General features: G+C 32.6%; 1 protein-coding gene across 2 annotated transcripts in view; it reads right to left on the minus strand.

The window, feature by feature from the left end:
* Vps13c (vacuolar protein sorting 13 homolog C) overlaps positions 1-25,356 on the minus strand; it is a 171,100-nt gene that overhangs the window by 140,809 nt on the left and 4,935 nt on the right. For both annotated transcript variants that reach the window (XM_026384841.2, XM_026384843.2), the window contains exons 2-6: positions 18,751-18,794; positions 16,850-16,892; positions 12,941-13,036; positions 11,840-11,941; positions 1,671-1,780 (exon numbers count right to left, since the gene is read on the minus strand). In XM_026384841.2, the coding sequence (XP_026240626.2) occupies positions 1,671-1,780; positions 11,840-11,941; positions 12,941-13,036; positions 16,850-16,892; positions 18,751-18,794 (395 nt within the window). The remainder of the gene's footprint in view (positions 1-1,670; positions 1,781-11,839; positions 11,942-12,940; positions 13,037-16,849; positions 16,893-18,750; positions 18,795-25,356) is intronic.

The raw sequence follows: 25,356 nt of genomic DNA on the forward strand, positions 1-25,356 counted from the left end.
CCCATTCACTAATATGTCATTAGGAGGTTTTTGTTTTTTAATTGACAAATAAAAATTACATATTTATGGAGTATAATATGTAAGAATCGAAGTAACTAACATACCTACCACTTCATATTCTTACCGTTTATTTATGATGAGAACATTTAAAATCTATTCTTATAATTTTGAAATATACATTGTTATTATTAACTATAATAAACTTACAGTACAACAGAATACCAGAACTTAGTCCTCCTATCTAACCAAACCTCTGTACCCGGCTCCGACCCACCTCTTCTCTTTCTGTCCCCAATTTCTGAAAACCATCCTTTCACTCTCTACTTCTATGAGTTCAGTTTTTTTAGATTCCATATATCTTGCAGTATTTGTCTTTCAATACAGCGTATTTCATTTAATGTAATGATTTCCAGTTCCATCCATGTTGCTGCAAATGATAAAACTGCCTTCTTTTTTTAAGGCTGAACAGTATTTCCTGTGTACAACATTCCCTTTATCCATTTAGAGGCACTTCAGTTGCTCCCATATCTTGGCTACTATGAATAGCACTAGAATAAATATGTAACTGCTGACATCTCTTCCAAATACTTATTTCAATTTCTTTTAATATATACCCAGAAACAGAACTGCTGTATCTTATGGTAATTCTATTTTTCATTTTTGAAGGAAACCTCCACAGTTTTCCAAAATTAGGTATAATTTATATTCCCACCAACATTGTATAAGGGTCCCCATTTCTCCACATAGTTTCAGCAATAATTCTTTTACTTCCATGATGTGCTGAGCACATTTTCCTGAGTTTGTTATGAACATGGACGTTAGAAGTTAGATTTCTGTTAAATGTTTGTTAACGAAATTCACTTTAATAACACCTTAAAACCAAAAAGATATCAATATAAAATATAATTTAAAAAAAAAACTACAAGTTTGTCTTACTAAACACTAAGTTATACAGAGGACTAGGGAAGGAAAATAAACTCTAGTATGTCCACACTGCTTTAATTCAATTCAAACTTAAGACAAATTTAATATAAAAATGCAAATTCATTTTTAGAAGAGATGGAATAACATTTCTAATTTCCTAAGTCAATGACAAAATTCAAGGCTTCTTTCATATGTTTCAAACTTTTAAAGAACAATACATATTAAGATCAAGGGATCTCATTTTAACTAAACTAATCATTATTAATCAACTGATATTAACCTTTGGTTTTAAGTAAAGTTTGGTTTCTAAATATATTGTAAGTAGCTGTGAGTAGTTCAACTATATGAAATGTAAAGAGAACAAGACTGTAGTCAAGTGAGGAGGGTTTTAGAACCCTTTCTGCCAACTACCATGACCACTGATTATTTCATCACCTTTTGGAACTAATTTTATTGTCAATATAAAAAGAAAAGTAGTTATTTAACGTTATAAGTATTATTAACACATAAAACAAATTTAAAAAAAAAAATAGAGGTCAATCCACATGATAATTTTATGCTATATTTACATCTGGAGATGGCAAATAAAAGCAGCCCACCACAGGAGATATGATAACATACTTCAAAGACAAAAATCAATCTTAGATTTAAATTGGGTACAAGTAATCCCTATATTAAAAATGAAGAAAATCATTAAATATTATATCTAATTACTATCTTAAACCAAATAATCTGAAAAAACTTACATCATCTTCATATTTAATGTGAATATCTGTGATTTTTACTTGTACATTTTTTATTACTTGCGTTGCCAATTTTTCCAAAAATGTATCCTTTTTGGCTTCTTTTGGCTTATCTGTTAAAAAATAGAAAAATACAAGCTCAAGAATTGAAATTCACACATACGTTAAAAGCAATAACCAAAGGAGAGCTAGGATACTACTCAATGGAAATTATGCCTATTCTGGTGTCTTTATTTTTTTTTTTAGATTTTAGATTTTAATATGCATTTTCAACTTAAAACTTACTTTTGAAGTTAAACTGTAATCTAACATTAATTTTGCCTTCCAAAACAGAAATCAAGTGGCAGTGTGTATAAACAACACATGGCATAAAAACTACTTTTACCTACCTTTTGAGCGATCAAGACCTTTAAAACGTTTCTTAAAATGTTTTTTGTGCTTTTTACGCTTACGTCCTTCTCAGTGGAAGCATTTTAGTGAGAAAAGGATAAAATTCATGTTAGCAGACAAGAGGACAGAAAAGAAAATAAGAGAATTCTTCCTGAGAGCAAATTCTGGTACAACTTACTTTACCTTATTCTAAACTGATCTATTATTTTAATACAAACACAGATTCACAAACTTTCTTTGGTCTAGAAAAACATTCTTCAGTAAAGAATAACCTACTTTAATCTACAAAATAATTTGGCAGGTGAAATTATAAAAAAAACTGGATAAACTATCCATTTGCAATGATCTCTGTAATATATATAACTTTACAATATGAAGTTTCATTTCAATTTGAGTCTGTAATCAAAATATTGGAAATGTAATAATGACAAAAGGAACATAAATGAAATGAATGAGTATGTTGCCAACAGATGAACTCCTCTGGATGCTATACTTCAAAAACAAAATTATTTAATTAGTTAAAGATACAAAAAATATAAGAGCATAAACTATACATTGAACTGTTTTTAAATTAGTTGTTATTACTTTAAAATTATATCCTCTTTTTATTTGGCACTGCCTCAGTGTATTTTGGTGTTATCCAACACCTGTCTTACCCAATTTCCAAATCTTTATATTCAATTGCCTACTAGGCATCATCTCTAGAACTCTGAGGCAGTCTCTGAATGGTCTCCTGTCCTCTAATCTCCATCCTTATCTCCTATTTAAGGTCCATCCACACTGCTACCAGAATGTCTTCTAAAATATTACTCACAGATTGTTAATCCCATCTTCAAAATCGTTTAGAGGCTCTCTGAAGCCAGCCAGATAAAATCAAAAAGTATCTGCATGGCACAAAAGGTCCTGCCATTCATCCTTGCACTAGAAACTACCAAAATACTACTTCAACTTTCCAAAACAAGCCATACTTTCTAATGCCTAATGCCTTTCTACACATGGTTCCCTAAACTTGGGCTGCCTTTCCTGAACTTTTTTACTAGGCAAACTTCTAGGTTTCCAAATCTCAGGTCCAGCTCTGCTGCTTATTATGAAACCTTTTAAACTCCTCAAAGCAGCTCTAGGATCTGCATCTTATATAAAATTCCAATAAACAATGATTACACTGTATTTGAAGCATCTGCACAATTCTCTTGCCACCAGGCAGGAAGCTTCCTTTAGGACAGGGATTAATTAATGTCTGGGCATAAAGTACACAATATATACCTGTTCAAATGAATTTTTAAAATCTATACTTGAACATTCTAATAAAATACAAACTCAATATTATTTAAATTTCAGAGAATACATGTGAAATTTAGCTTGAAATTTCCAATTTGTTCTTTATACCTGCAAACTTCTCTACTGTAAAGTTAAGAATCAAATTCTAATTACAAGACTAAAACCTGAGTTTCAAGAAAAAAATATTTAATAAATATATAAAAGAATCTAGGGCTGGGGATGTGGCTCAAGCAGTTGCGTGCTTGCCTGGCATGCGCAGAGCGCTGGGTTCGATCCTAAGCACCACATAAAAATAAAATAAAGATGTTGTGTCCACCAAAAACTAAAAAATCAATATTAAAAAATTCTCGCTCTCTCTCTCTCTCTCTCTCTCTCTCTCTCTCTCTCTCTCTCTCCCCTCTCTCCTCCCTCCCTCCCTCCCTCCCTCTCTCTCTCTCTCTCTCCTCTCTTAAAAAAAAAAAAAAAAAAAAGAATCCGGACAGTTCTAATATCATCGTTTTCTGCCACAAGGACAGTCCCTAATTTTATTCCAGTCATAAATTAAACATACTGAGTTTATTTATGAGAAATACCATTTGAAAAACAACAAATCAGAATAGCCCCCCCCCAAAACAATTTCATTTGGCTAGAATTGCCTTTAGAGACAGATTCTGATTCTCTTCAGATCTAACTTGTTGTCTTTCTAGTTACACATTTGTTCTAGCCCTATGTTCTGTTTTTGATCCAATGTTAGATGCACCATGTTAGACCTTTCCAAATGGGTTCAAAACTAAGCTGAGCACTGCACAGCTCTTTAAAGAAATAGTCTAATAAATCTGATGAACAGTAAATGATGATTCTCAATCATACTCTAAAGTAGTTCCCAAATATCTTGATCTTGGAACCCTTTGTCACACTTAAAACCTAAAGATTCTAAAGCGCTTTTCGTTTATATGGATTATAACTATTGATATTTACCATAACAGAAATTGAGAATTTTTTAAAATATTTTTGTTAATTCAATTAAAATCAACAAACCATTTCATCATCACATAGATAGCATATAGTTAAGAAAAATAATTACATATTTCCAAGCAATTTTAGTACAAAGACTCATAATCACTTTACTTTCTTACAAATCCCTTTAATATCTGGCTTAGTAGAAGACAGCTGGATTCACATACCACCTTCTGTCTTTAAACTGTTGAGGTATGTGGTTTTGGAGAAGTATATGATTAAAGTCTGATTTAACTACAGATATACAACCAGAAAAGGGAAGAGTATTTTCAAGGCCTTTTCATATCTACAAACATGACATCAAAATTCAACAAATGGCAGTTTGTCAAAGGTAGATCCATCATGGAAGATGAAACCTTGTAAATGAATTTTTCCTCAAAAAAAAAAATCAATGGCCCATCTTACATTTTAAATGAGCCTTTTACACATTAATGACCTTTTATCATTCATTGTTAATACAGAATTTTGCTTAACCGAATTAGGCAAATCTTCCAAATATTGAATCATTTCATTACTTAACATCAGAAGTCACATTTGTTAAGATCAAATCTCATCAGAAAGTCTTTAAAGACTGGGAAGCTGCCCAGCTCAAGGTGACAAATACAAGTTTTCTAAAATTCTAATTTCTCCTCAAAAAGCTCAAATTTTATCATTAGCAACAAATATTACTAGTTGATTTTACTTGAAGTTGTTTTGCTGAAGTGTCTACCACATATCCAAATCTGAATGACAGCATTCTGTCAAGTAAAAATAACCTTCTTAAAAAAGCAACTAGTTCAGCTCACAACTCAATCAAATGCATCTTCTTTTCCTTGAGATAGTCAACATCCTTCTGTGTGCAGAAGTGTTTTTATTCTCTTTTGTTTCATGGAATACTAAAGAGACATACACTCAAGAGTTAAAGTTCATTAATATTAAATTTTTCCTAATATATAAAGAAAGTTTTTCAGTAAAACTGACATTCATTTTGGTTTTTGTGTACTCTGAGTGGATGGTAGTGAAGAATATAATGACTACCAGTACAGTCTGGTGTACTGTCTTGAATCACACTAAGGCAGACAGCAATTTTATTAACCCCTGCCTCTGTACAAGCAATGCAAATGTCAGCACAGTTAAAAATCCAATAATGTCATAGGATTATTATGAAACTGTTTCAAGAACCACTGCTCTAAGGTAAGAAAAACACAAACAATGATAATAAAAAACTAAATTCAAATGAGGAAAGAATATACACTCAGAAACTAAAAAGAGGAAATGATCATGAAGTATACATTAAATCCTAGCCAATGAAGATATCATAAACAAAATTAACTATTGTCATTGTAGAATCACAAACATTCTGAGCCTCATTTTAATCCATGCTAATGCACCTTTTAAAAAGGGCAGAGGAAGGAATGAAGGTTCACTGGATGGGGGGAGGTTCACTGGATGGGGAGAGTTTCATTAGGGGGATAGGAATGGGAAAGATACTAAAATGAATCTGACATAACTTTCGTATGTCCATATATGAATACATGACCAGTGTAACTCCACATCATGTAGAACCACAAGAACAGGAAGTTATACTCCATGTATGTATGATATGTCAAAATACATTTTACTGTCATGTATAACTAAAAAGAAGGATTTTTTTTAAAAAAGGAAACTGAATTAATTAGCAACTTAATTAGGTTTTCCTTTATAAGTGTCCTTATTCTGCTATTTTTTAACAATGCCCAGAGATTTTGTTAAGATATTTGAATGGGTCACTGGAATTCATTTACATGTTAGGAGTAGGTTACTTCTAAAAGGATCAGAAAACACAGTAGCAGACTACAGAAAACTGGTTCAATTATAGCCTACAAAATTACACAGTATGTATCTACATGATATCTTTTATATTAAAGTAACTATAAGACAACACAGTCAAACACACTTATTAAAGGGGTAAATATGTTAGAAGGGAAACTGCTTTCAAGATACTTAATGCTGTGAATCTGCCATGCAAATTCTTCTTCCATTTATCAAAATGAATCTACATATTAAAAAAGTCGATAATTGCAGATGTAACTCTAACAGAATGTTTAATGTTTAAAATACAAAATACAAAGCAGTATGGAGTTTCCTTGGAAATCTGGGAATGAAACCACCATTTGACCCAGTGCCTTGCAAATGCTAGGCAAGTGCTCTACCAGTCTATATATACTCAAAGGACTCAAAAACAGCATACTACAAGGACACAGCCCCATCGATGTTTATAGCAGCAAAATTCACAATAGCTAAACTGTGGAGCCAACCTAGATGCCCTTCAGTAGATGAATAGATAAAAAAAATGTGGCATATGCACACAATGGAATTTTACTCAGCAATAAAAGAAAATAAAATCATGGCATTTGCAGGTAAATTGATGGTGCTGGAGAAGATAATGCTAAGTGAAATTAGCCAATCCCAAAAAAACAAATGCCGAATGTTTTCTCTGATATAAGAAGGCTGATTCATCTTGGGGTAGGGATGGGGAGCATGGGAGGAATAGACGAACTCTAAATAGGGCAGAGGAGTGGGAGGGAAAAGGAGGGGGCAGGGGATTAGCAAGGATGATGGAATGTGATGGACATCATTACCCAAAGTACATGTATGAAGACATGAATTGGTGCCAACTTACTTTATATACAACCAGAGATATGAAAAGATTTGCTATATATGTGTAATAAAATTTGTAATGCATTCTGATGTTGTTTATTTTTTTAAAAATCAATAAAAATTTTTTAAAAAGAAATGTGACTAATTCAAATATAAGTAAATAAAATACAAAATATAAAACGCACTTGCCATTCATTCATCATTAAATTAATACAGAAAGTTCCTGAAGACTTATATAAAGTTCAACAAATCCAAGTATTAATTTTTAATTGATTGCTGTATTTGGACAACTTCCTAGTATATAAAAGAATCCTACTATAAATCCTAAAGCAAATGGCCTTCACTTTGCCTTTGTGAAGTTTCAAATCTCAATATGCTGAGTAGGACAGTAGTCTAGATGTGTCTCTGGAGTTACTACAAAGGTGAACAATCCAGAAGGATATGAGCAGAAACACAAGTACTTATCAAGGTTCTGATTAAAGTCTTGTTCTCTCCCGCCTCTGAAAACAAAATCCACTTTATTGCTTTTTAAAAGTTTGAAAATCACTGCTGTAGGAGAGAGGAACTGCTTAATTCAGAAATTATTACTGTACCAGAAAAAAAGGCAGTCCAAAATTGACATATGTAGATCAAACTGTGAGATTCCCAAGAGCAGTGAATCATGTTTGTATACCCATGCATATCTGGCTTTAGTCCCCTGCTTCAGATACACTCAAAAATCTTTTATATTCATTCTTATTAATGATGGCTATATAGCATTTACTATTTCTGTCCCAAATCTAACCTAACCTAGACATCAATGTACTTGCCACAAGAAGGCACTCAAATACTTAGTGAATGAATGAATGTATGGATGCAGAAGGTAGGGAAAAGGAAAGATGGTAAACGGTGAGGACATAAATTACATTTCCATATTTTTCTAAAGTATGGCACACCGTCAAATGGACTTCACTATACACAAGCATGAATAAAAATATATTTGTATATAGTTGAATATAATTAATCATGCATACCCACCAGGCTTGACGTCCTTGTAAACAAAGTTTTCCAAGCCATATATGAACTCCCCTGAATGTGCGCCTGCATCCGCATGGCAGCAATAACCAAAATGCAAAGCATTTAAAAGACACCTTTAATCTCAAATGTAAGATATACCTAAACCTAATTTTATAGAATTAGAAATCATATAGCAAGATAAATAAAATTTAGTGACAACAAAACCACTTATTTCTAATATTCACAGTAATACCATTCTTATTCTTTCAACATACAAACTTTGTTTTCATAATATTAAAACAAAAATTCTTAATAATTAAAATTATAATTTCTTATTTCAAATTAAGCAAGGTAGTCAAATATCAATTATAGCTAATGCTCCTTGAAATCTTTAACAAAATTTCAAATAGAACAAAAATTTGTTTTTTGGTTCTCTTTTTGCCTGCCATTTTGCTCATTTTTTGGAAAAAAAAATTATGTAATATTTGACATTGAGTTAGGTGAAATGACTTCATTTTACTTTAGTCCTCTGCTTCAGATACACTCAAGAACCCGCTATATTCATTCTTATTAATGATGGCTATATAGCATTCACTATTTCTGTCCCAAATCCAACCTAACCTAGACATCATTGCAAGTTTAACCTCCTAAATCACAGCTCTGATACTCTGATTAGTGGCTTCCTAGATTTCTTTTCTCTCTCTCTCTCTCTTTTTTTTTTTTTTTTTTTTTTTTTTGATAGCAGGGATTGAACCCAGGGGCATTTAACCACTGGGCCACATCCCCAGCCCTTTTTTTTTTTTTTAATATTTTTAGCTGTAGATGGACACAATACCTTTATTTTTTATTTACTTTTTAATATGGTGCTGAGAATCGAATCCAGTGTCTTGCAAATGCTAGGCAAGTGCTCTACCACTGAGCCACAACTCCATCCCCAGTCCTTTTAAATTTTTTTATTTTTGAGACAGGGCCTCGCTAAGTTGCTGAGGGTGGCTTTGAACTTACCACCCTCCTGCCTCAGTCTCCGGAGCTACTGGAATTACAGGCATACCCACTGTGGCCAATTCCCTATATTACTAAAAAAGGGAAAGGAGAAAAGTTACTAACTCCCCCCCTGGCTACAGACTAAAGTTCACTATTGCAGAGTTAAGAATATACGATCTACAGCCAGACTGGGTTCAAACCTAGCTCTGCCATTCTTTCCCTATGTGATTTAGAACAAATTATGTAACTTTCAACATACTCCCCCATAAAATGGAAACAATAACAGCACCTATTAAATGAGTTAATTCATAGAAAACACTTGGAAGAGTGACTGGAAAATATTAAGTGTTCAATAAGTGTCAGCTATCAATGTCAGTATCATTTTATCATCATCATTAGGACATTTAAATCTCTTCAAATTTACCTACACTTAGCTTTCCAACCTTATATCCAAACACACCACAACAAACTCCCAAAGTGTCAGCTGTTCTCCACAGATGATCTACACTTTCCATCTTCACTATCCACTCTCCTTTCCATATTGTTAACATTTGGCTGGATATATAACTTCATAGCATCTGCCCTGATCTCTTTGGCTGAACCCAGTATGCTCATTCTGAACGCTCTTAACATTCTATCTGCACCTCTTTGATGGAACTCAACACTTTATCCTAGTTATCATTATGTCTTATTTGCTCAGTTAAAATGTAAAGTCCTTGATACTCAAGTCCAAGGATTTTCTAATTTTTGTGTTTCCAACAATGTGTAGAGCAGACTGGCATGAAACTATCCAGGATATTGATACTAGAGGATATTGCCTTAAAAATTCTAAATTTTAACCTAGCATTGTATCCCCAGACAACATAAGTGGAAAAGTAAAACATAAAGGCATCCAGCTCTGAAAGAATTGTCAAAATTATATGCAGTACATACTTACTTAAAAACTATAAGATGTGCTCCAGAAAAAAAAAAAAAAAAGGAGTAATTTTAGAAAAAAGAAAAAGACCCAAGACCCAAGAAAGAATGAATTAAACACAGAGAAGCAAGGAGGATCGGTCCCAAGATGAAAACTGTGTAGTTGGCCTAAAAGCAACCAGTGCAGAGGAAAAACTCCAAAGAAAAAAAAGGGGTAGGTGGAGAGAGCCAACAGATGGGTTTGGGTAACTCATGGGCTGGGGATATAGCTCAGTGGTAGAGCGCATGTCTAGCATACCAGATGCCCTGGATTCAATCCCCAGTTCAAATAAATATGTGAATGTGAGTGTGTGTGTGTGTATAAGCAAATAAAAAAGGAAGCACTTACAATTCAAGAAAAAAACAAAGACTGCATAAGAAAGAAGATATAATCATAGTATATCATAATGCCCTAGTAATGTAAATATCATCTAATAGTTGGCCAAAAACTATGATATATCCATATTATGAGAAGAAGAAATCTGTGGTGAAAGGAGACAAAGACATAAACTCCTTAATTACTAATTATCTTGGAAGTCCTAAATAATTCCTTAGATTAATAAAATGGACAATGATAGAATGTTAATATTGCAAAAAATACAGTTCCCTTTAAGGAGCAGGTCAGAAGAGTAGTAAAAGTGGACTGCCATTTTTTATCCTAAATTTTTTTGGCAAAACTATTTCATTTTTAAGTGTGCAAATATATTACTTTGATAAAATTAACATTGCAGATATAGAATCTAGCATTTAGTAATCTTCTGACTTTACCATGAATTAAGCTTTCCCTTTATGATAGCCTTCACAAGAAAATAAACTCACTCCAGTGAAATGAAAGGAAAAAACTATCAAAGAGTTTGTTAAAGCTAAATCTTCAAAAATGAAATCACAGTTATATTTTCATTTTTTTCCATAATATTAAGCAACACTCCAGTTTAGCAAGTGAAATAAATAAAAATACTTTTTTAGAGCAAATTAGCATGAGGATTTTATTTTTACTTTCATGTACTGCTGTTTACACTTTAATCATCTTCTCTTCTTTCTGAGTCCCTACATGTGTGCAATAGTGCTTTCATGCTTTTAAAATCAAGAAAGAAGTAGAAAAATAAGTCTGAAAAGAAGCAACTAAGCAATAACTATTAATTAATAATGTCAAAATGTAAAGCATCTAAAGGTCAGGGTTATCTTTTATCATTCACATGACTACTATAATATGAATATGTGACCTATATCCACAGAAATTAGAAAAGAATATTGAAATGCAAATTGAGGTTACTATATTTCTTAACAATTAAGGAAAAATAATTTATCTCAATATAGTAAGAAATAAACTGAATGTTTAGCAAAGTCCAACTCATCACTCTACAGACTTTTTTTTCTCATCATTCTTACATTATAAGCCAAAATCAAAATTTAAACCAACAAATCATCAGATCTCTTTCAATAAAAACAAAAATTAAAACTTAAAGTAAGATATTTAAACATTGATACTGAAAGAGTCAAACTTTTTTTAAATATCCCAAACAATATCAAGAGAGACAACTAGAACTAGAATGACAAGAGAATTTCTACTGAACATATTTCACTGTAATAATGTACTTAAACTCATTATCTTGCAAGAACACAGGTAAAAATGCACTCAAAGAAATTCTTAGGGCTTGACCAAAACTGCAGGAATTTATAGAATTTGAAAGTCTTCTGATAGCATAGTAAAAACGACTGGTTAAGAAAAGTGTGAGAAACAAACTGGCAGAGAGAGAAAAATCACACAGAAAAAGTCAGTCTTAAATGTAGTTCTTTATAAGTTTATAATCAACATCTTGAGATATAATTTTAAAAGAAGATTCTTTAGAACTACAGCTTAAGAAGGCTTATGAAAGCATCCTCTTTAAAGGGCATTAAATATATCTAAAATATATAGGAATATTTATATTACCTAAAACATAAATTTACTATACCTTTCTCTGCTGCTTTTTGAAGGGCTTCTTCAATTCGGGAAAGTTCTTTCTGCTTAATATCCTGCAAAGATTTGTCTTCCTTCTCAGCATCATACTTAATACCTAAAATACACAGTTAATTGTATAAGAAGAAGTGGATTTAGTAAGTAATTAAGTGGAAAAATTTCAGCCTAAATGCATAAATCATATACAAAAATTGTTTTTAAACCTGAAAAACACTTCTGCATTCTTTTTTTAATATTTATTTTTTAGTTATAGTTGGACATAATATCTTTTTTTAATATATATATATATATATATTTTTTAAGGTTTTTTTCAGGTGGACATAATATATTTATTTATTTATTTTTATGTTGTGCTGAGGATTGAACCCAGGGCCTTGCATGTACTAGACGAGCTTTCTACCGCTGAGCCCCAACCCCAGCCCCAACTTCTGCATTGTTAGTTTTACAAAATGTTTAAACATTAATGAATCCCATTTTCTTATAAAACATCAAAAAGAAGGAAGGAAGGAAAAGCTCATAAGGAAAAAGAAGATAGGGAAAAGGTGGAAAAGAGAAAGTAAGTAAAACAGAAACAAAAAGAAGACAGAAAATATATCAGACTATTGTCAGTTATTATCTGAGTTATAAAAATTTTTAGTAAACCCCAAAATAATTTTACATCCAATACCACCTGGTATCAATAAAGATTGATAAAAAAGACTTTCAGAGTAATTCAAGAATATGTACCAGCAATCATAAAATACATATACCCTTTTCATCTAGTACATCTTTTAAATTTATTACATTCTCAAATCTGTCTAATGCATCTCATCAGGAAGTGTTAGATGCAAAATAATTACACATAGAGAACAGCATAATTTTAAAATAGGCTGAATTTACTCTGTTTTCAACAATAACACAAAATATTTTATAAATAAATGTGACAATGTAGCATTCATACATATGTAAGATGTGTATTTTGCATAAATATATGTGATTAGTTTATTTATACTACTTTCTAGCTTACTAAATACATTAGAATACTTAGCCCAATTTTTGTTACTTAGGTAACAATTAATTTCATTGTGATGTTACTGACATACATAAAATGACATACTTGCTCCAGGGACAACAAGCAGGTATAATCCCTCGAGGGTAGCAACAACTGCTTCTCCATAAAGGTTTTTCCAAGGAATCTTCAAAGTTAATTTATCTAAAGAAATATAATTTCAATCTTAAATGTTTATTTGACTGCTCAAGTAGATAATAAATTTCTTACTTTCCATTAAGAAAAAGTATAACAAAACTCTCCATGCATATTGTGTTTACATTGCTCAGAAAAAAAATGAAAAGACTCCAAGATTCAAGTTAACAAAGATATTTTCCATATAATAGTACCATTATAAGTAAATATTCACATTATGCTTTATCTTTATACTCTCCAAACTTTTTGAGAGCTAGTATCTCATTTAATATTACAAAACTGAAGGATAAATGCAGTGGCTATTTTTTCAATTTTGAAAAATAGGAAATTCAGCAGGCATGGTGGCAAATGCCAGTAATCCCAGCAGCTCAGGAGGCTGAGACAGGAGGATGGCAAGTTCAAAGCCAGCCTCAGCAACAGCAAGGCACTAAGCAACTCAGTGAGACCCTGTCTCTAAATAAAATATAAATTAGGGCTGGAGATGTGGCTCAGTGGTAAAGTGCTCCTGAGTTCAATTCCTGGTACCTCTCCCCCCAAAAAAAGGAAATTCAGACGCAGAAAGGTTAGTCTGATATGTTTAAGTCCACACAGGTCATTAGCAAAACCATATAAAACTTCAGGGGTAGGAGAGGTTTGGACAGAATTCTAGTAGTAGTGTGGAGGGCAGACTGGGGGCTGCTAAATATTACATATTACATACAACATATTACATACTAAATATGGTTTGCTGGAACCAGAACTCATCTGAATATTGCATATACAGTTATATTCACAACAACAACTAAATCTCTAAAAATAATATGTGTACAAGATCCCAGGAGTTGAAGTAGCAACATAGAGAAGGGTCCCAAGGAATAGATCTTTGACAGTATATAAAGTTGCTAGGACAGACAGCAAGAGGTGAGCTTTAAAAGAAAGTCATAACTGTTTTATGGTGTTATATTAATATGACTCTATTATTACATAACTCAAACTGGTTATATTCCAAAAATCTACTTATAAGTCACTTAAAAGGCAGAACACATTTTCTCTCTTAGAAACAATAGTATTAGTACCAGGCCCTTCAGGAAAGAGTCCACAGAAACTGTCATAATGCAGATAAACTCTGGCTCTAATATTTACATATTTAGGGTTCTATAGGAAAAAGAAAAAAGGACAGAAAAGAGAATACAGCTAAATTTTGAGAGGGAAAAAAATCTGTCTTTTGTACTTTCTTTATCCTTTCCCATCTCCAGTTATCCCTCTTTCCAGAGCTCCAGACAGCCCCCAGTCTGCCCTCAACACTACTACGAGAATTCTGTCCAAACCTTTCCTACCCTTGAAGTTTTATATGGTTTTGTTTTTGTTTTTTTGTTTGTTTGCTTGTTTTATTTTGGTAACAGGATTGAACTCAGGGGCACTCAACCACTGAGCCATATCCTCAGCCCTTTTGCATTTTTTATTTAGATTCCAATGTAAAATACCTTCCATATCATAACTGTAAAAAAAATAACATGATAAAAGCTGCAGTTCTCTCAGTGCTGATGATCAAGGCTTTTAGGAGAACAGAATCTGATTCAATTCATGCTAGTATGTGAATGACTAAGTCACTTACCCTACCAGAAACACTAGCATTTTTAAATGAAGATGCTCAAAGTGCAAAGACTTGATAAACAATATAAAAAGATGAAAAGGAAATAAAATAATGCTATGTAAAGTGTGGTATTTTGGTCACCTGGACAGTTTTACCTGGGAATCTATTCCAGGGTTAAAATATCAAATTATTTCTCCATTTAGATTTTATTTTCATTTCAGCCTATAAACCTGGTGAGTTTCTTAAATGGCTCCCAGGTCAGGGGAGTTTAGAGGTAATACTAGTATACTTTTGGGTCACTTCTAATTCTTATTGTTTTATACTAGGCATTGCATATATTTATAACTGATACAATCTGTAATTATCTCATAATCTTGTAACCATTTATTTAACTGCCTTCTCCATGAGCATAAGACTGAAATAGTGGGAAATGCCCCTTTAAAAATCTATAACTGAGGGGCTGGGATTGTGGCTAAGTGGTAGAGTGCTCACCTAGCATGGGCGGGACTCGGGTCTGATCCTCAGCACCACATAAAAATAAAGGCATTGTGTTAAAAAAAAAAATCTACAGCTGAGGTATAATATTCTAACCTGAGAAGAAATTCAACAACTAATATAAACACTCTAGGGCTGAGGATGTGGCTCAAGCGGTAACGCGCCCACCTGGCATGCAAGGGGCACTGGGTTTGATCCTCAGCACCACATAAAAAATAAAATAAAGATGTTGTGTCCACCGAAAACTGAAAAAAATATATTAAAAAATTCTCTCCCCTCCCCCTCTCTCTCTCTCTCTATATATATATATATAAATTAAAAATAAAAAAATAAACACTCTATTAACCAAGATAAAGGATGAATATGCTTTGCATCCCTTATTATGTAATGGGTCTCTTGTAACTGAGCAACTCTGGAGAAGCTATTAAATCCTTATTATACTTTAAAAGTTATAAGAACATATTTAAACCACTAGAAAAGCTCCTTCAACATATAAATCTAATTATAAGAATATAGTAAATAATGCAAAATTTCTTTAGTCTACTATAATTTATCCAATACACTGGAAAAACAATTTTACTATATGTCCTAATTTTAGATCTCTATCACATCCTTGAAAACAAAGACATCATCTTCATTCTTGATTCTCCCACAGTACTTGATTAGACATATTCAGCATGTATGCATAAATATTTCAAAGGTAAAAGAATGAATGAATGGCTACAACATCTATACTCTAAGATTTCAATAAAGCACACAGGGCCACAATAATACTTCTAGAGCACTACTAGAACAATACTACCATAGTTGGCAGTACTTAACAAACAAAAAGATGGCACATGTCCCATAGATACTTTCAACTTCAGGTAATGACTTCTATTACAAATGACAAAAGCAAACTCATGTTCCTTTATATTAAAAGGATACATGTAATTTATGTAAAATGGACCCAAACAGTTGTATCCATGTAATTGCTAAGAAATGATAAGAGTATAAAAGACAAAGCCTTCCTAGAATTCAAAATACTAAATCAAGAAGAGCAGCAATGTGGTATAACAGCAAGGTGCTATAATAGTAGGATCAAGGACATGGTATAAGTGAAAATTGTAAAGAGTAAGCTATTTAGGGTTATAATTATGTAATTTATGTTTACATATAGAGAGATATACATTAAGTAAAAAATCAGGCAGCATGAACTAATTGGGAGAACTTTGTAAATTAAATTTTCTGTTAAAAACTTTCTTCTACAAAGATATGTGTTTAGTATCAATGGTCTTAATCAAAGAGTGTAGCTGCAAAGAAGAAAACTTTGTACTTACCAAAATATATCCTCCATACCACACTGCGGCATAACATATTAAGTGAAAATGGTTGAACAAACTTGAGGAAAACAAGCTATATTTTAAAGTTTATTTAACAGAGTTTGCAAATTATTCTACTCTCACATATACAGAAAAAGCACACAAGTTATGAGTTCTGAAAAGGAAAACATATTTTGTGCAGCAGAATCAAAGCCTGAAGAACATGACTGCAGTTCACATACCTTTCATTTTAGAAGGTGATTTTCTACCCTTTAAAAAAAAATACTGAAGTATATAGGTATAATATATAAGCTTAGAACTCTAAAATTAAGATAAACCAAAAATCTCTCATGTTTTAATCAAGTTAAAAAATATTTCTTAGATTAAACAGTACATGCAAAATAAAGGACTAAAAGGACTAATAATAATTCAAATGAAGAGTGAAATACTTACCAATTTGGCCAGCCTTGACTTTAAAAGGAACATCCAATTCACTCTTCAGAAGGAAGAAAAAAATGTAAATGACATCTTAAATTATTAAGCAATCCCCCCCAAAAAAAAATTTTTTTGTATCATCATTTAAATACACTCACCTAGTAAGAAAAATAAAACAAAAATTCTCTATATTTGAATAACTCATAAACTGTATGTTTTATAGCCAAAGAGTTTTATTAAACTTTGACTTACAAAAATGGAAAAGAGTTTGTAGTTTTATAAAGTAATTGGATAAACTGGTTACTTGTTCTAATAAAACAAATGAAAATTCCACGAACTTAAACACAGGAACATTGTTTATCCAAAATGCTAGAACAAGAAAAGGAATAGAGTACTGTCACATAAATTAGTTGGCTATAATAACTGAACAATTGTCTCAAATCAAATATATCTTAAAAGAATAAAAGTTTTTAAAGTAAAGGTAGATTCCCAACATATCATTTACCAAATTAGCATTTCCTGTAAGCTGAAGACAAACACGAACCAATAATAAAAGATTTTCACTTATTTAGATTCAAACTATTAGAAAATTCAAATTACTTTTTTTATTCACAGAATACTAAACAATAACTGATATTCATAAAGACCACGTGAGTCTTCAGAATTATTAATAACTAAACCAGTCAGTACAGACTTCCCAATAGGCATTACCTTAATACACGGAAGTAATATGAAAATGTGGCCACAGAAACACAGTACTTTAGGATACAAGTAACTAAAATAATCAATTTACATGATAATCTGATTAATTGAGCATTCTAAATGAATGGGAACTGAACAAAATACTAGTCATTTTTAACAGAAAAATCTTTTTTAGACCAAAAAACAAACAAAAACCCTTCACTGGCAATAAGAGCAATTCTGCCCTCCCAGAAGACAGAAAAGGTAAATTCAAGGGAATTCAATCTAAACAGGATACAAACCATAACTACCTACTTCTGAAACTGGTTTCATGCTCATTTTTGGCCTCTTAAAATAACTTTTACACCAAATAAATGTAAAGAACCCATATCCAAAGTTAAAACCTCACCAATGTGGTTATATTGGGAAAGGAGTCTATTTTGACAATTAATGGAGATTAAATCACAAAATATTTAATTATACCCAAAATGCAAATTAGGCTAACACAAATCAGACTAATGTTGGATTTATCTTCTAAGTAGGTGATATATACTCTGTCCCCACATTCTATTTATATTTATGTTCTTATAAAATATTGTCAAAAATAAGCTTTATTCTAAACTCTAGCAATAAAATCATGAGTTCTAAATTTTTAAAGGAAATTTTAAAAGTTGTGACATACTATATAAAGGAAGAAAAGAAAATTTTAAATTATTTTGAGTATCTACTGTGTGCCAGGCTAAACTTCTCATCTTATTTAAGCCACAAAGAAACAGATATAGGCTAAATATAAACCTAATGGGGAAGAAGGTGAGTCTCGTTTTTAGCTCAACAGAAAATGTCGCAAAGTATAAGACACAGAGTAAAATTACTATTTTAGCTCTTAATATTACCATAATACCATAAGACTAGGAAGACTGTTTAAAATCAAGCCCTTATTTAAAAGATAATTCTGAAGAAAAATGTTTCTGTAAAAAAAAAATGCAGACTTGAAAAGCTGTATAGTCAAATTAAGGCAAGAAAAAACACTGCATTTTCGAAGATAGCATATTGATCACTAGGGGAAAAATATTCCAAATCTTTAATCTCAAATTTTCCATTAACTGTTAAATAAGTAATCTTGCTTTGAGTGACTCAATCACTTTATCTTGTACCTGGTACCAGATGCCTAGTAACCAAAGGTTTCTAAGAGCTTACCAAATTAAATGAATTTTTAGCATAGTTTAAAACAAACTTACCAGAGCATTTTCTTTTATCTGTAGATTATCTAAAGCCACATTACCTGTTAAAAAAAGAAAAAATACAACATTAAAATACCAATTAGCATAACCTGTCATGACAAAGTACCAAATTCTAAGAACATAATGCTAAGAGTTAAGATTACATGGCAAAGAAGGGACCTAAAGACCCAAGTGTCCAGCAAGGAAGAATAAATCATAATACATCCGTATTACAGAGCAAAAAAATGTAGAAAAACATGGGAAAATGTTCACAAAATATTAGGGGTTTTTTTGTGTGTGGGGAAGTGGGATATCAGGGATTAAACTCAGGAGCACTCGACCACTGAGCCACATCCCCAGCGCTATTTTTTATTTTATTTAGAGACAAGGTCTCACTGAGTTACTTAGTGCCTCGCTTTTGCTGAGGCTGGTTTTCAAGTCATGATCCTCCTGAATCAGCCTCCTGAGCTGCTAGGATTTACAGGCATGCCCCACCACACCAGGCAATACTAAGATTTTTATTTTATTTTATTTTATTTTATTTAAATACACGACAGTGGAATGCATTATTACAATTCTTATTATACATATAGAGCACAATTTTTCATATCTTTGTATATAAAGTATGTTCACACCAATTCATGCCCTTATACATGTACTTTTTTCCTTTTTTGCATTACAATTCTTATTACACATATATATCACAATTTTTCATATATCTGTTGTAATATAAAGTATGTTGACATATAATTCGAGCCTTCATACATGTACTTTGGATAATGATGTCCATCACATTCCACCATCCTTGCTAATCGCCTGCCCCCTCCCTTTCCCTCCTACCCCTCTGCCCTATCTAGAATTCATCTATTCCTCCCATACTCCCCCTCCCTACACCAAGATGAATCAGCCTCCTTATATCAGAGAAAACATTTGGCATTTGTTTTTTGGAGATTGGCCAACTTCACTTAGCATTATCTTCTCTAACGCCATCCATTTACCTGCAAATGCCATGATTTTATTCTCTTTTATTGCTGAGTAAAATTCCATTGCGTATATATGCCACATTTTTTTATTCACTCATCCACTGTAGGGCATCTAGGTTGGCTCCACAGTTTAGCTATTGAGAATTGTGCTGCTATAAACACTGATGTGGCTGTGTCCCTATAGTATGCTGTTTTTAAGTCCTTTGGGTATAGTTTGAGGAGAGGGATAGCTGGGTCAAATGGTGGTTCCATTCCCAGATTTCCAAGGAATCTCCATACTGCTTTCCAAATTGGCTGTACCACTTTGCAGTCCCACCAGCAATGTATGAGTGTACCTTTTTCCCCACATCCTCACCAACACTTACTGTTGTTTGTCTTCATAATAGCTGCCATTCTGACTGGAGTGAGATGATATCTTAGAGTAGTTTTGATTTGAGTTTCTCTGATTGCTAGAGATGATGAACATTTTTTCATATGTTTGTTGACTGACTGTACATCATCTTCTGAGAAGTGTCTGTTCATGTTCTTGGCCCATTTGTTGACTAGGTTATTTTTTTTTTTTTCGGTGCTTAGCTTTTTGAGTTCTTTATATACCCTAGAGATTAGTGCTCTATCTGATATATGAGGGGTAAAACTTTGCTCCCAGGATGTAGGCTCGAATTGGATGTCAACACCTCACAGATTGTTTCTTTTGCTGAGAAGAAACTTTTTAGTTTGATTCCATCCCCTTTATTGATTTTTGGCTTAATTCTTGCACTATTGGAGTCTTATTAAGGAAGTTGGGGCCTAATCCCACATGATAATACCAAGATTTTCAAAAGGCTAATACACACACGTGCATGTACACAGCACCCACGAACAAAAACAAGTGTTAAAAAAAAGACACACATAATGCTCATTTCTATACAATAAAATTCATTTTCTATGAACATGCAGTTTTCAAATTTTCTAAAATACTTTGCTAAAAACAATAAAGGAAGAGAAGGAGGTAAGAAACTTCATGCATGGGTAGAAAATATTACAGCATTATAACAGGAAGGAAGGGGGAAAATACAGGCAGTCAAGCATCTTCTAGAATATTCTAAAGAGAAATTAAAACTTGAAACAAGGCCATAACTTCAAGGTCATAGAGGTGGAGTCATAGGGAAGACTGATTTTAGAGGCAGAACTGACAGGATGCCATCACTGCTGAAAAATGAAGTGACTGTGAAAGCATGTGTTAGGCAATTGGGAGATTAAAAAAAAAAAAACCTTGAGTATTAACAATGCTCTAAAATTACACAAAGTGAACAACTATTTCCCAGTTTAATTCTTTAACATGATGAATTACACTAAACTGAAATTGGCAACTCACATCAACTAACAAAAGGTATCTGCATAGACATTACAGCACATTTGAAGCCACTCAAACACAAGATCAAAGGTCCACATGGAGACTTTCAAACCTGTTTTTGACTGTTCTACTCAATGGTGACTCAGGTGTCACCAGAGATAGTTAAAAGTCCTCTGATTGGAGATGAAATTTTTATAACATTTGTTAAGGCACTAACATAATATGTAAAAATACAAATGTTCTTATAAAAAGATGGCTGTTTGTCAGGAGCAGTGGTATACAACTGTAATCCCAGCGGCTCAGGAGGCTGAGGCAGGAGGATTGTAAGTTCAAATCCAGCCTCAGCAATTTAGCAAGACCCTATCTCAAAACAAAAAATAAAAAGACCTAGGGATGTGGCTCAGTGGTTGAGTGCCCCTGAATTCACCTCTGGTGCCAAAGTATCAAAAACAAAAAATAGCTGTTTGCATTGCAGTGAACTTTGGTTCTTTGATAAAGTAATACATGGTATTAAAGATGTGGAATGCTTGGGGCTGGGGTTGTGGCTCAGCAGTAGAATGCTTGCCTAGCTCATGCAAGGCCCTGGGGTCAATCCTCAGCACCACATAAAAATAAATAAATAAAACAAAGGTATTGTGTCCAACTAAGTATTTAAAAAAAAACAAAGATGTACAATGCTGAATGTGACAATTTGGTTAACAGACTTAAACATGTCTATTTAGAAAGACTGACAGAGATTATAAACTATTATTACTGGGAGGTGGGATTAAGGATGGCTTTTTTAATAGTGGTTTTCATTAATTTCTAGTTTTTATTACTTTTATATGAAATTACTGTACAAATTACAATATGGGAAACTAAAACAAGTTTTAATGTCAATATGATATCAATATTTTCACATAAATCTTTCCTACCCCTAATATCCACATTAACTACAGACTCAGAAAAATAACAAAAGACCTATCAATTTTGCTACCTAGAGTCTAACAAATAAATGCATACTTCCTCTCTAAAACATATCAATGTTATCTAAGTTATTTGCACTGAAGGAGGAGCTGCTAGTCCTAAACAAAAGGAAGGGAGGAACAGCAGCAGATTTCAGACTAACACCAGCTCTGGCCTAAAGAGGTAAAAGTGCATTCATTCCTTCAACCAGCAGATGAGTGCCCTAACTAGGCAAGGCACTGTCTAGCAAATGTTCACCACATTGCACACTGCTCTGACAGCAACAGTTTCATGCATATCTTATGAATGCTAAAACCACCATCTAAATAAAAATAACTAAAACAGATAATTAACATCAACCATTTTATATTTAGCTGAATACTGAAAAATGATTTAGTTTTCTTTCAAGATAACCTAGTAACTACTGCTGAAGCCAGATCACCAGGACTAAGAATATGCAGCACTCATAGGAAGCTCCTGAAAACCTAAAGGAAGAATAAATATCAGTGCTTAATCTTAAGAGGGGAAAAAAAAACAGACATGATGACTAACAATTGGAGATAAATACACCTGACTCTGCCAACAAGGAAAGCACTGAAGCCAATCCTACAGGCAGATGGCTCTTAAATCTTAACCCATTCAAAGAGACCAAGAAGATGGGCAACGTGGAAAGCTCTGTGAAGTAGTGTCCTATGCTGGACTGTCAGGTCTAAAGGATGAGAATAAGGAATAGGTATAGTCTGAGTTTCAGGGAAGACTCCACACAATTCTCAGGAATAAATTACAAGCATTTTTGGATGAACACACACTACTGGAAAGCTACATATAAAGTATCAAAGTAAATCCTGAAGAATATTTTAAGAAGTATCCTAAAATAGTGAATCCTGAATCAAAACTTATCTGATAATCTTTCTTAATGAACCAGAAGATGGAAGTGAAGTTAAATCCATTAAATTAGCAAATGATACCAAAAGTTACTCATTTAGAAAATAAACAAAAAAAGAAGTACTTACTAAATTACAGAAAACAATAAAGTTAGTATTTTTATGAATAAAAATCAAATGAGGCTGACAATAATATGGAACAACTTTGCCTAAACCCAGGAATGATTTTGAAAATACATAATTGCCAATGAAAAAATGTAAGAAATATAGTGCTGATACTAAATGCCTCCAGCTGAAAATAATCCTTCTGAACTTTCACAGAAGTTTAGGCTATATCATTCTTATGATACTTAACACTTAACTTTATATAAATCTCGTAGGTTACTACTTATGAAATTCTTACTAATTTTCCTCACAGGAGGCACTTAATAAATATTGACTTAACTGATTTAGGACAGATACAATATGGGGTGGAAATAATTACAATAAAAACATAAACTTACATTTTAGAAAACACTTTCACATCTATTATATTACTGAATCCTTGTAGCTTCCTGGGCAGGAGGTGGAACATATATAATAAAAAAGAGAAACTGAGGCTTAATGAAGTTACACAGTGATCTAAGAAGCTATGACAACCTAGCAAGTGGCAGAGCCAATGCTCAAATCTTCTGATGCTTAATGGTGTGTTAATAACACCACACACTCTTCGAAACAGTAAAGCAGAAAGAGTATAGGATTTCAATTCAGATGGTAAATATACTTTCTTGGGATTGGGGTTGGGGGCGGTGGGGTTAGATGCCAAGCAGGAATCAGACATAACACTGAGAGACCTATATATTTGTAGGTTCCACTACTGTCTCTGCCTTTTAAAAGAGATGTGAAAAAAAATCCAAAATAAAAAGAGTAACCAAAATTTGTACAAAGGAATTATAAGCCAAAAGTAGGATAGAGGCAAGGAACTATCAGGAACACTACCAGAAGAAAGAGTGCTGCAGGGGGAAACTTGGCAGGAGATGGCCCTACAAATAGGTCTTTTTGTTATGATTTAAAAATTTACCCTTTTCTTAAAAGACAGAAATTTACAAGTTCTGCTTTAGAACTATTCAAAACCAAGCAGATCTTTGAATTTAATCCCTCTCACAAATACGAAGACTTCAGTCTCAAAAGATGAGGTAATTTGTCCAAGGTTATACAACTTCTTTGTGGCAGTACTAAGAATAGAACCTATGACTCCTAACTCCCTGGTCAATGATCTTAATATAAAACAGAGATTAATTCAAAGCTGTGATTAAAAACAAAAAGTGATGAACAAAAATTCCATTCCCTAATCCATGAAACCAAATTTGCATATTGTAAAACTGTGGGGGGGGGAAGGAATATATAGTGCTATGTACTTATTTTTATTTAGGATTTCTATCATTTATAACACTGCATTCATTACTCATTTGAGAGTATATCAAGATGTTAAAATACATTCATTTTTCAAGAAAGTGAGCTAAAGTAAATTACTGAAGTCTTTTAAACGATGAATTAAATTATTTTAATGACTCATGTTTTAGTAAATACTTTAGAAAACAGTGAAAAATACATTCATTTCAAATGAATCTTGCTATTCACACCAAATTATCCAATCCAGATTGCTGTTAACAGAAGGTCGCAGTGACTGCTGGGAGAAGAGGTTGGAGAAAAAGGGAATAGTATAGACTCTTACTTTTTCCATTTCCCTATTGAAACAGGAAGTCTTGGTGGAAGAAGAAGGAAAGCTACAATGTCACCACTGAACTTTCTCCTTTTCAACACATCATAGGGATCTTATGATATTGAGTAATGCAGAGGAGCTTTCTAGCAGAATGGTTACCAAAGTATTAACTCTCAGCTCTATTTCTAAAAATGGAGTGGATTTTAAATTAATGATGGTATTTAAATATGTGGAAAGTGTTTTCCAGCTTAAACTTTTAAGCACTTCTTTAACTAATAGTATACTATTCTATGGTATTGAACTCTTTATTGTTGTTTATTTGCTACAGGACAAGTTAATGAGAAAGGTGGCCTCCATTATATAAAGCATTTGCCTGGAGAAAAGAATTATGTTTAAAAACTCTCTCTACAGGCTTAGAAATATGTAAATACTAAGGTTTTTTTAATATGTTAATGCAAAGGAAAAAAAATATTTCTTTCATTCTCAAGCTGTCTTATGCTAGCGTTAAGACAATGTAATATTAGATTTGGATTCACAAATACCAGCATGAACCTATGAACTATCTTGTCATACTTTATGACTGTGAAGTACGAGTGAAGTACTCACCATTACCAAGTGAAGAACACAAATGAAAAATAAATATATTTCTTGACTACCATTTCTCATTATGAATGCAAAGGCAGTGGCAGTACCACTTACTAAGAAAGAGCTTGGACTGCTTAGGCCTAGTTCAACTCACAGAAGTTTAAATCCAAAAGAGAAGAAGACCTGGTCCAA

Source organism: Urocitellus parryii, chromosome 6, assembly GCF_045843805.1.
Source record: "Urocitellus parryii isolate mUroPar1 chromosome 6, mUroPar1.hap1, whole genome shotgun sequence".
Taxonomy (NCBI): Eukaryota; Metazoa; Chordata; class Mammalia; order Rodentia; family Sciuridae; genus Urocitellus; species Urocitellus parryii.